Genomic DNA, 12,840 nt, shown 5'->3' with positions numbered 1-12,840 from the left:
GTGCTACGGTGGTGCAGCGTACAGCAAGTTGTTGAAATTCTGACAAAGTGCGCAGGAGGCAGTTCGTCACTGCTGGCGGCACTGTAGTTCCTGGTGGTGCTCGAGGAAACAGTGATAGTTGTAGCAACTGACGAGGCCACATGACCATCAAGACGAGATGATCCTTATATATGGGAGGGCCTCAGAAAAAAGAAAGGAAAAACGCAGGATAACGAAAAAAGATATTTTTTGCAATTTTTTTTCTCTCTGGAAAAAAAAAACGTTGAGAAAGAAGTATGCAGATACAAAGCACATGTCCTAATGTGTGTGAAGCCGAAACTTTCGTGAAGCGGTTACTGAAATGCTATAAAGCTAATAAATTCGACTCGTACAAGTGCTTTTATTGACATCCTATGAAACATAGAGAAGAGAGAAAAAGAAGTTTAATGACACGAAATGCCGAGAGGTCGGCCTGAGGTATATTCCTCTAGCCAGCTACTCGGCATTGGGGGAAGGGGAAGTGGGAAAGAAAGAGGGAAGAAAGAGGTGCATGATGGGTGACGATGACGATAGAAGGAAGATGTAGAAAATATGGCAAGCAATTGGGCATGCTCAAAGTCTGCAGTCCAGGCCTGTAATTTTTAAAAAGTTCAGTAATGCCTTGATGGCCTTAAAACTCGACTGAGCGTCTGGCCAAGAGCCTAAAATAATATCCTCCGACAACGGTGCACTGTCGAGACGCGTAAGGTCCTTGACCAACCTATCACGCTCTTCCACGAACTTAGGGCAGTCACAAAGCACATGACCTATAGTTTCAGTCACATTGCATAGAATCTTATGCAATGTTTATGCACTACACGGCTCATGAGCTACATATGTAGAAATCCTAAGCAGTTGATGCGAATGCCCTCTACTGAGAGTCCAAAAGTGGGCCCTCAGTCGCAAGAACAAAATTTGACAGTGGTGGTTTTCTTTAATCGAAAAAAAGGTTTACTTCTAACGCAGATTACTCTTGTGAGTATCTTCTCGAGCTTGGCTTGTTTATTGGTCTCATTCTGTCAAAGAATGGCTCCTTGCGGAACTCCTGCCTGCCATTTACTCTCAGTATATCTCATAGCCTCCATTGTTCGATGGTGGGCTATCTGGTTCCACAACGCTAGTCGAAGCGTATAGCTCTCGCCAAGGAATGGTGTGCTATAACCGAGAAATGCCCCGCGCCATCCGTCGCATCACGAACGTGTAACTTTCGCGTCGCGCGTGCAACGGCACACGCGAGTCCTTCACACTTGCCCGTGTATCGCAGCCTGGCGGTGAAAGGCTCGGCGCCCACGTAGCCGTCCTCGGGCGGCTGGCAGAGGCCGGCAGCCACGGTGACCGGCGCGCTGTACACCTCGAGGCCCACGTCGCCCTCGCCGTTGACGGCGCGCGTGGCGCACTGCACTCGGCTTCCTGTGCCGACAGCAAGAACCACCCAACCATTGTTCGTGCCGTCGACGTCCACTCGGCAGGGCTACTAACGTTATGGAACTGTTTCACAGAGAGAAGCTAGGCTGGTTCCACCCGTGTTAAATAGCAAAATACAGCATGACCTTCCGTTCTCCAATCTGATATTAGCTAATATACACTGTGCAGTTATTTTTCTTCTGTTGCCTTTGCCAGGGCTCTCCAACATGTATACATGCTTCTTTCTTCTGTGTGGCATGAGCGCGGCGTGAGCATGAGCGTGTAAAAATTTTACATGTATTGGATGATGCACACGGATGGACAGACAAAAGAAGACAGAGAACCGAGTGTCTTAAAGAGACAGAGCGAGAGAGCACATAAAGTTCTGCAGTGCGCCAGAAGAACGCATTTACAAAAAAGAGACCCGCGCTCACAGATTAGCATGTCGCCGCATCATCTTCTCAAGTGACGCTGAGTCCCAGCAGTACTTCTTGTTGAACTAGTTTGTGAAACATAGCTGTTAGAAAAGAGGCGCGCGTGCCAGAAGCGCGATCTGATTATGAGGCACACATCCCTAGGGAATTCCGGATTAATTTTAACAACCTGGGGTTCTTTGACTTGCCCACAATGCGAGGCATACGGGCGCTTTTGCATTTCGCCCTTATCGTAAGGCGGTCGCCGCGTCCTGGATTTCATTCCGAGACCTCGTGCCTATAGCAGAGCAATGCCATAGTCGCTAAGCGACCACGGAGGGTCACTTACTGCGGAGCTAGCGAAAAATAGTGTCAATTTTTAGTGAAGTTCCATTGTGGAGCAATTATGCTTCCAAACATTGCGGAGCACTAGCACGTTTATTCGTGATCAACCGCTTGTCACGTTGCCTTATACGACAGCGACCAGAGATACGCATAGCTTCAACAGAAGGACGTTTGCAGTTTGCTTCTCAATATTGAATGAGTGCTTACCAACGACTCTATTTTTCAGCCATCAAACACATTCCACACGCAGTGTTGCTGAGATGCGAATAAAGCGCTTGTAATGTAATATGCTAAATTTGCGATTATACAGGGGATACCGCGTTAATTCGGATACGCTAACTGTCCATATGCATTGCCTGTAAATCTGTCTTCTTAGCAGTATCAGTGTTATGAAGGTGAAGCGATTAAGTCATCAGATGGAGGTAAAACTGTGTGGTCACAAATATTCTATATTTAGTATTCTCGTCTATGAGAGTGATACTTGGAAAAAAGTAAGAAAAATCTGCCCACCGAGGTTACGACGCATATTCCTGGCTGCTTTGTCGTATGGCTAAGAGGTTTCTTTCAGACGCCCGTTTTTGACCAAAACTTACCCGATGAAAAGTAGACGCTGTCCAACGTGATCGCTTTAATGGGAGCGAAGAACGCCTTGGACTTGATGTCCCGCAGACCGAACGAATCATCCGGTGCGGCCACTTTCCAGTGGAACTCTGTAAAGCTGTCGTTGATGCCTTCCTTGGCGCAGATTGGTCCAGTGCGCAAGTAATCCGGATGTTTCGGGTTGCAAGACTGTTGAAATGGAGAATAGATTTGTTTTAGCGACGCTTGGCCACCTCGCACTCCCAATACCCCTCACTGAAGTGACAACAATACGCCTGGCCAAACCTCTTCTGAGGCATACCAATGCAACGCTACCGTGCACGTGTCACGTACGCGGTCACTAGCCTGCGGATGTTACTCAGAAGTAGCATTACGAACAACGAAGGATTATTTAAAAGACGAGTTATGAAGTATTTTTGCAAGAAACAAGGCATAACATAGCACACACAAAGTGCCTGCTATCAGCCATTACAGTGAATTGCAGCGCAGTATCTGCAACCTTTCAACCCCTACATCTCTTGAATAAAGCAACGAAGTTGGCTGACAACATTCATATTTCGTTAGAAGGTATACTATAAGAATAGGAACGTTTCTAATTAGGAGAAATTAAGTAATTTAGTGGATATTTGAATGGTCATTGTCTGCCTATTGTTTCGTGGGTGGTGTTTTGTGTTTTAAGCGTGGTGTTAGGGTTCAGGGTTGCCTCACAGAACACAAAACGGAAGTATGTTAACATTTACGGCACCATATGGAATCTACATCTATAAAGGATCGACGTGCACACAATTTTTATTTATAGAATAAGGCAAACGTGCTAAATTATTCCTTTTTTTTTATAAAGGCCGCGCATTCTGACACTGCTGCAGGTACCCTCGTGTGTTCGAAATTTTGCGATTGCCAAAGTTTCACTAGCGTGCCTTTGGATGTGGCCGAGCGTGGCAAGCGCTTAAGAATGCGGCTACTCGCACCGATATGCAGCAGAGCGGGTATCCGTGAATAGGTTGCGGCGACGCCTCGTCAGCGTTGTCGTAGTCTCGAAGAGACACCACGACTGGCTCAGAGGGAAACGTGACCGCTGGAAGGAACCGCACGTCCTCGATGTACACGATCATCTTTGAGTCCTGCGGAGGAAACAGTAGTGCACATGCATCAGGGACGAGACGGTATTCAGCGATCCAGAAGTTATGCACGCTCCAATTTTGGAACCGTTAAGTAAACCAAGCGCCAAGAATTTTCGTTCCCGGGTTTGGCACGGATCGCTGCTTTGCTACCTTCAACGCAGAGCGGACGCTGCTCCAGTGTGCGCGTGCCTCGTGATATTTGTCTATGTCGCCTTACACCAAAGACACGACACCAGCAACATCGCACCACCCCCTCTGTCTTCTGTCACCTGTTACCACCACTCTCAGCGGAGTAGCCCCAGAGAGGGAGGGTGCGGAACGTCAACAGATCTCTCTCTCTCTCTCTCTCTCCATTTTAAACTCTCATATGCCTTCGTATATTTTCTTCTATGCAGTGTGTCTTCTTATTTGTAATCCTTTTCATGTTGGTGTAAATAACGTCGAGCGAAAGTTAACAAGAATACTAAGTTAGGACTGGATAGGGCGGGAAAGAACGAGAAGGGCAATCTATAACCACTTCCTTTGGGTTCAGCTCGCTCTTCCAGCCTTTCTTATCAAAGTCCGGTAACCTCTTTTCCAGAATCCCTGGAATTTTTTTTTTATTCAAGCGCGCATGGGAGCAGATGCCCTCGCTCTGGATGTCACGTAAACAACGTGGTTGAGCTGAGAGCGCTACTGTCTCTTGACATATCTTCCTTGTAATTATTTATTTTGTTGCTTGTAGAAATATGGAGATTGAAAATTCGCAAATGAGGGTGTTTCCGTTGACTTCTGAATGCTCTCACTTTTAAAACTTCGTTTATGATTCCCTTTTCTTTTTATTTCTTTGTATTCTAGTTAGGCAGAAAAACATGAGTCGAGAGCAGGAGGAGTACCTTCGAGTTCTACCTGCTTCAAAACCTGGAGCGGTTGGCTTCTCACAGGATCAGCCACTCTGTTGTACAAATAGATAATTGGCCCCATTTTCCGATTGGGGAACAGTTTCCTTTTCGGCAAGTGGCGCCCACTATTCGCGTGACTAGCGTCTCGTCTTTGATTTATTTGCACACGCTTCACCATCGCTCTGTTTTGCCTCGTCTAGGCAACCTCAGACACGCTGACTGCAAATGAAACGTGTAAGTAAAAGCCTCAGATGTCAGCGTCAACCAAGGCTGATAGGACTCCGCGTGGCCGGCGTCCGTATAAATTTATAAGAACTGCACGTGAATAACATTGGTGGCCATAGCACTTACTACATTTTTGCCAGAAGCACCCTAAAGTTTTTTTGTTGTTGTTGTTGTGAGCGCAAGAACAACAACCGTGCTCTTAACAAATTGTGCCTCGTTAAAGGTTGTGTCCAGACAAGCCGGGAATGTTGTAGCCAGAAGGGAGGGGTGGAAGGGGAGCAAACCACCCCACCCCTTACAGGTGCCCAAGAAATTTCTGTGTTAGTATGCCCCCACCACCACCCACCCCCACCCGCATCATTCCTCCCCGCCTCGTGCACAATTCCTGGCTATGCCATTGATTATGTATAACGACAATGCCACGTGCACGTTACCTTCACGTCGGCTATGCGGTTGGCGTCTTCCTTGAGGTGGAGTGTGAAAGCCTCCTTGTGTTCCTTGACCTCGTCGTAGAGGATCTGAACCGTGAAAACAGTCTCGTTCAGGAGAGGGTGGAATGTGAGCTCTGCGAGACAAAAAAGAAAAAAAAAAGAAACGGAGAGAGAGAATAAGGAAAAAGGAACACAGTTTGAACATAGCGGAGACAAAGGCGGGCGTTTTGCGCACACTAAGAATATCGCTCGCGCAACGTGTGCTGCTACGCTTGAAAGGACAAAGCGCAGCGCCACACACACGAGCGGCACCTCGGTCGCGTCGCGGAGCTGAGAGGAGACTGTGAAGTCCGCAAGCGAGCACGTTTAAACGCGACGCGCGAAACGCCGCCCAAGAAAATACCTGGCGCGTTCCAGCCCCAGCGTCTGGACTCCGCGCCGCCACCCGGCGAGAGTATTCGCTCGTCGACGCGAGCTGCCGGCGCTTCTTCCGTCATCGGGCCGATCCATCACTCGAAGCGTAAGGGGTGGGGGCGCCACTTTTCCGCGAACTGCGGCAACTCGTTCTCAGCGCGGCAGTGTCTTAGCGTCGGGCGCTTTTGGCAGAAACAGCGACGGGACGTGCTCGAGCGAGGCCTTAGCTGCGTTCCGGCTGCTTGAGAAAAATGGTGGCGCCGTTTCGGGCCGGCCCCGCCACGGGGCGAGCTGGCCTCGGCGTAAACGAATTGTCTCGCGCTTCCGTTGTGGTGACTCATTTTATCGTATATTTGTTGCCCTCTGTTTCTTCCAGCGTGGGGCGCATTTTTGGTCGCAGACTTCGGAGAAGAAAAGAAAGCGGCTCTCTCACTCAGTCATGACAAAGAATGGCTGAGCTCTGGACAGCCTGGAGCGAAGAGCAGAATTTACTAGCCCCTCCGCTATGTTTGCTCTTTCCAGAGCTCTGATGCTGCGCTCATGTGTCATTAACGACCGACTCGCGCATGAAAACAGCGACACTCATTGTTTGTACTGCTCCACATTCTAATACTTCTATTGACTAAAGTGGAGGCGTGTAAGAATAGTACATGCAATGCAAGCAAAAGTGGAGACGTGTGCACGTTCGTAAGTACCATGAGCATAGCAGGCGCAAATGTAAATCCAGTATAAAACAGTTCTTTCCTTTAATTTTCTGTTCTTTTCAGAGCCTGCGGACTTCGGTAGTGAAAGAAATAAGAGCGGCTTCTCCCTGCCAAAATGGATCCAAGTGCGTTTGCCCGCTTTGACATTGCCGATTTGCGACTGGTTCTCGCTGCCTAAATTAAAGAATCTGGTCCCGTATTCACAAAGCGTTCTTATGCTGGAAGCGTTCGTGCCAGACAATAGTGATGTAGGACACATTATTAGCGAAGGCGATCAGCCAATGAAAAACAGCACTTACGAACGAAACGCGTTGTGAATTTGGCCCCTGCTGAAGACGCACGAAGAGGGCCTGCTGTGCCATTCTCGCTGCATGTGTTTCCGAGGCTGTGCGCGTACAATATCATCACATTTTATGGCAACACGCGACATGCCTTTAGTGCAGTGTTTCAAATGCGACGTGTCCTGTAAAACTGATTGTTGCAAGTAATCGTTCTCAAGAAAAAAGAGAAAACATATAATGCGTGGAGGGTTGCATGCTGTTAAAAGCAACAGAGCGCTCATACCTTGCATTAACTGCTGGTAGCTTTTGAGTAGGCCTATAGAGGTATTAGCAAAAAATTATGTACCAACATTTAAACTATTCAGATAATGACGGAGGCATCAACTGAAGAAGTTGGTGGGCCCGTTGCAGAACTTATTAAGCAAGTATTTGTGACAAGCCAGCGTTTACGTAGCCTTCTTTTAATACGCTGTACGTTTGTTGTACGAAGGAAATGCAATCAAGAGTCGGAATTCGCCCAACTAGGTAAAAGACAGGATCCGTGCATAAGCTGGTTAATTAGCCGGCTTTGTTACCACAGTCACAGGATGAAAGATGGTAGCCGACACGGCCTGTACAGAACATTACAGCGCTCTATATGCAGACGATACCTGCTTCACTTTTCTAATTTCTTTAACTGGCATTGTTTTTGTTGATAGGATGTTTATGGTCTGTCGAACTCTGTTCTGCAATCAACAGCCTTCTACAACGGCGCCTCGTTCAACTGAGCGGTATAGGCCGAGCTGGTAGGCCATTATCAGGGTGCATGAAAATGCCTGCACCACAAATTTCTACTCAAGGCAAGCGAATAACATTGGCTGCATCAGATGGCGAAACGATACAGCATTCTATCGCGTCATTTGCAACGTTTGAAGGCGAAGGGCATCTTCCATCCCCCCCATCCCGCTCCCATATGTAGGGTAGCAAACCGGTTAAGCTAAACTGGTTAACCTCCCTGCCTTCCTTCTCCACTTTTTCCTTCCTTCCAAGGGCAAAATCACATTATTAAGCCAAGCAAGAGAAGGCGTGTGCTGCCGGTCGAAAGTACACGGTAGCAGCTGGAATAGAATTAACAGTTGCCGGAGACGTAAACTTAAATTGCAAGTATGTCGGAAGCACTCACGCATGTACGGAAAGTAAGCCAAAATATATCAAACGCGCGTGTAATTGTGCCAAAGGCAACCGGAGGTTGGAAGGCTGAGGCGTTCGGTATCACCACCGGTCTCACACGATCGCACGTTTGTGCTGAGGAAACCACAGAATAATCTTTCCTTAAAGTCGCGTGCGTCGTGGTGGCTATAGGAGCAGCGAAGAGCGACAAGAAACGTTCTGAATATAACCGAAATCATGCGTTAACGTTTCCATCACTTCGTTATTTTGAGCGCACAGCAATGACATGTTCGTAGCCAGCCGGCCAGCCAGCCAGTGACCCGTCGTGCTAGCTCAAAGGCTTTGGAAATGCTCCGCGGAGCACGACATCGCGGGTTCGATTCCAGCCGCGGCTGCTGCATTGCGATATGGGCATAGGATGCAAGAACGCTCGTGTACCCACTGAGCCATGCCTCATAATCAGATCGTGTTTCTGGCCCGTACAGCATCAGGATTCTGTTTTTTTGTTTTTGTTTTTTGGTGGCCAGCCAGCCCTCGTCAATGAGAAGAGGCCACCCCTCAAATGATGGTATTGCGAAGGGCGTAAATGGTATAGGTTATAGGTTTCTCACTGTGCGCGTTAACGTAAGGCAACTGTGACGTATTCAGTAGCTATATAAGTCTTTTATTTATAAGATGTTTTCTTTAGCTGCACCAAATTTTTACAAATTGCCTGTGGCACGTAGCACAATTCTAACCCTATATCCAAATTACTCGATGACGTGGCCATTACTTCTACAAAATTCATTGGCGTTCCAGTTATTTAGGTTTTTTTAAGAAAATGGAGTTTTGCGCATTTCGTCGGACACCTCGAAAATTAGTATCTCAAGATTGGTGCAGTCCTGAGAATTCGTTCCAAGTGAATACGCCTTCAGAACTCATCAGCTATTATTCGTAGATTTAGATATGTGCCGTAAAATATTTAACTATAAAATTAATTAGCGTAGTTATGTTAATTATTGAATTCAGCATTTAGATTTCTCGTAGAAGCAATGGCAGCCTCATCGAGTAATTTAGATAAAGGGTTAGAAGTGCGCTATTTGCTTATAGAATTTTTGAATTTCTTATCCTTGAGAACGAATATCGAATAACACTTTAGTTTGAATAGTGACTGCACATTGTATGCGCGCCTCTTGTATGCTTATACATATATGATTTTTTAGTTTTCTTTCACTCAGTTTTAATTTGCCATCAATTTGAGCCAATAGTGCTTTTGTTGCTTTGCCAGATTGCCAAGTTTTGCAACTTCTAAAGAAGAAGAAGAAGAAGAAGCAGAGAAACAACAACAACAACGACGACGACGACAAGTACAATAAAAAGATAAGCAAACGAAGACAAAGAATAAGATAAACATAAGCTACATTATTTTTATTACTTTTGTTCTAAACCCCACAAAATTGCTCTAATAAATTTAAAAACACATGAGCTTACCTTTCAAAGTATCTGTCAGCGAAGCAGGCACTTATTGTGCCTGCGACTTTGCCTCCCTAAGCTCACAGCCCCACAGCACATGGGCACAACCCGGCGCACCCAACGCCACCGATGTATCTTGGCCGGTAGGCCGCAAGCACGCTGGTCCGTGATTTCTTTGACATGCCACTCGCCTCTGAGTGTGCTTAGTTTCTCTCTCTCTCTCTTTTTCTTTTCATGTAAGCACGTAAATGGTGGCCTTCATCTCAAATTGTAATGCGAGTTGTGATGCAAATGTATCAACAAAATATTACGCTGTGAACAAGGAAAGGGAAAAAGAGGCCTCGCAGGATACCTTTATGTCCTCTGACATAAACCTGACCTTTGCACTCTGGCCTTTGCACTTACACCACAGTTTTACGCTTAACGCGCCCCGCTACACTCGAGGCCGGTGGCGTACGCACCCTGCGACAGAGGCTGGTAGTCTTTGCCCGCTGTGGCCGATCCGTCCCGGCTGTAGACACGCACCACCGACGTGGCGCTGCAGTCCCCCTGGCGCACCACGGATATGGCCAGGCTCACGGAGTGGTCCGGGTTTCGGGGCTCCTTGACACTTGTCCGCGTCTGCCTGAACCGGATCACGGGTTCTGGTGGGACAAGGTTGCAGGGAAATGCGGTTTCAGATGCCAATGTATTCCTCAGTACCTCTCCAACACAACAAATGTCTTCCTAAGTTGTTAATCCTCCCACTTCGCTGCCCGAAAGAGTCGCCTGATTTCAGCCTGAACTTCCGGACGATAGTTTTTGAGTTCTGCGCACGCACGCACGCACGCATGCACGCATGCACTCACACACTCACACACACACACACACACACACACACGCACACACGCACGCATGCATGCACACACACACACACACACACACACACACACACACACACACACACACACACACGCACGCACGCACGCACGCACGCACTCACTCACTCGCTCGCTCGCTCGCTCACTCACTCACTCACTCACTCACTCACTCACTCACTCACTCACTCACTCACTCACTCACTCACTCACTCACTCACTCACTCACTCACTCACTCACTCACTCACTCACTCACTCACTCACTCACTCACTCACTCACTCACTCACTCACTCACTCACTCACTCACTCACTCACTCTTTCCAGCAATCGCCGCTACGGCATAATTACATGCGCCTCCTCTGTCACCAACACACTTACGGTGTCCGCTAATATGCTCAGTAGTTAAATAACTCAAATTAAATTATGAGTTTTTACTAGTTTGGGGCTCCGGATTAATTCTGACCACTTTGGTTTCTTCAAGCTGCACCCAAATGCGCGATACACGAGCGCTTTTGCATTCCGTCCCCGTCGGGATGCGGCCGCGCGCGGCCGGAATTGAACCTCAGCAACAAGTTTGCGTAGTCTATCATCCTATCCAAAGTATTCGCTGAGCGCGAATACTTTGGTCCGTGGGATGTATTTGGCAAGTCCTTCAGCGCGCACTGCGTATAGTAGCGCCATTAGCAGACCGCAAATTATCCTGTATAGGATGCGAGATTCAGTGCCGAAGCCGAATGTCAAGCGTCATTGACTCACTCACACGGTTTAGTGAAGAGTGCAGAATGTTCTCATTAGTTCGGCATCAGGTAGGGAACAGTGAGCACAGCCTCTACATGAGTTACCACTGAGTAATTACGGTTTCTGAACACCAAGAACTAAAGAAGCCACGTATTTTACTGCCCAACGCACGCATGTAGCCCTGCTGTTTGCGCTAGTGTGGTCACGCACGAAAATCCCAGGACATGGCAGATGAACTCACGGTCCGACTCGTCCCGGATGCGGATATTGGCGACGTTCGGCTGCCCCAGCATCGCCACGCCGGCGGTGCTGCTGCGCTGAGACCCGAGCACCAGCCGGAGCTCTTCGGGGCCCTCCTTGACGCTGTCGTCCCGGATGTGGAGCACGCACTTCTTCTGACGCTCCCCTGACACGAGAAACGGCGCAGGCACTGAGCTGGGACTTTATTCGCAATTTCTTTGCACACTGCATTCCGTTTAGCGAAAACAAAATAAATGGAGCGAGAAATGCAAATGGCAGAGATCGTTATCTTTGCTGCATATCATATTGACCGCAAATAAAGACGGGGACAAGGGAAAGAACACATAAACAGCACGGGCGTTTATGCGTTTATGTGTTTATGTGTTCTTTCCCTTGTCCCCGTCTTTATTTGCGCTCAATATGATATGCAGTAAATACCAACCAGGCCAAAGTGAAGTTCTTCTGAAGCGTTATCTTTGCTACGTCACACCAGGGTACGAGCAAACTGAAAGGTGGAAGGAAAGGAATAAGAAAGCGTGAGCACGGCAGTAAAAAAGGAATGTCGGAGCGTCCGAATGCGTTCTCACGTGCAATTCGTTCATTAGTTTTTCGTTCATTATTCTTCATTCATTATTATTTAATTCATTATTTTCATTCGTTATTCGTTTATTTTTTCGTTCATGCAATTTCGTTCATAATTTCACATGCAATTTCGTTCACTAAAGAGTTGACTGCTTGAGGAAAGCTCAACAATAATCTACGCAGCACCTTTATTTTTTCGCTACAGAACTCCATTTCAAGGATTATCGTCACCTCTGGCAACGTTCAAGCCAGGATGCCGAACCGAAGCCGAACTGAAAGCCATACCCGAACCGGAATTCTAGCCGGAAATGAACCCGAACCAGAACCGGAAAACTAATAGCGCTTACTGGTAAGACACGAAACGGGGTTCCAACATACAGTGTGGAAACTGAAGGGCTCCAACATAAGTGATTCTTGGAAATATTTACTTTTCCGTCAGCGCACCCCACGAGAACATTGTTGCGACTCGTGAGTTGCGTCATGCGCGAAAATTGAGATGGTCGATGAGCTTGTGCTGGCCACCTCGGCAGAGACACTTGCACGTTTGAACTCGCCCGTGCCAGTTGTGTTCCGCCGCCGAAACGCTGTTTCGTGAGGGAATCACCGAATCTCACCGTTTCTGCTGAAGCTCCCGATTCGGCCGCTGGGCCGTTAGTGTGTACACGGTAAACGCACGCGTCGGTACACGCAGGAGCGCGAGGAAGATGGTGTCCTCGAGGAGAGAAAATGGGAAAACCAATTAGTTCGTCAGCACGGCTTCTTGTAAGAATATCACCGCGCTCGCTAATGAACGCCGCCGCCTTATCAATATGCGGGCTGGAAACGGCACGGTGAATGTGCGTTTGTTCCGTGCCATGGTTCACCACACGTGTGGCGCCTCCAAGCAGAGGACAAAGCTCTTCGATTTATGCAAATGATTCCCAGGGCACAAATATGCGAGATTTGTGTTGTTTTCTTTTTTTGTCTGCGCTTAGTCATCGCAA

The 12,840-nt window shown here is 47.7% G+C and overlaps 1 protein-coding gene across 2 annotated transcripts in view; it reads right to left on the bottom strand.

The window, feature by feature from the left end:
* Positions 1-12,840, bottom strand: part of LOC135895995 (FRAS1-related extracellular matrix protein 2-like) — a 215,392-nt gene that overhangs the window by 21,182 nt on the left and 181,370 nt on the right. The window contains exons 10-15 of one of the 2 annotated variants that reach the window (XM_065424268.2): positions 11,277-11,441; positions 9,900-10,082; positions 5,442-5,572; positions 3,749-3,901; positions 2,774-2,969; positions 1,270-1,428 (exon numbers count right to left, since the gene is read on the bottom strand). In XM_065424268.2, coding sequence (XP_065280340.2) covers positions 1,270-1,428; positions 2,774-2,969; positions 3,749-3,901; positions 5,442-5,572; positions 9,900-10,082; positions 11,277-11,441 — 987 coding nt within the window. The remainder of the gene's footprint in view (positions 1-1,269; positions 1,429-2,773; positions 2,970-3,748; positions 3,902-5,441; positions 5,573-9,899; positions 10,083-11,276; positions 11,442-12,840) is intronic. The other variant, XM_065424269.2, reaches the window with a different exon arrangement.

The sequence above is a fragment of the Dermacentor albipictus genome, chromosome 3 (assembly GCF_038994185.2).
Source record: "Dermacentor albipictus isolate Rhodes 1998 colony chromosome 3, USDA_Dalb.pri_finalv2, whole genome shotgun sequence".
NCBI classification, from domain to species: Eukaryota; Metazoa; Arthropoda; class Arachnida; order Ixodida; family Ixodidae; genus Dermacentor; species Dermacentor albipictus.
This window is presented reverse-complemented; position numbering and strand designations above follow the sequence as displayed.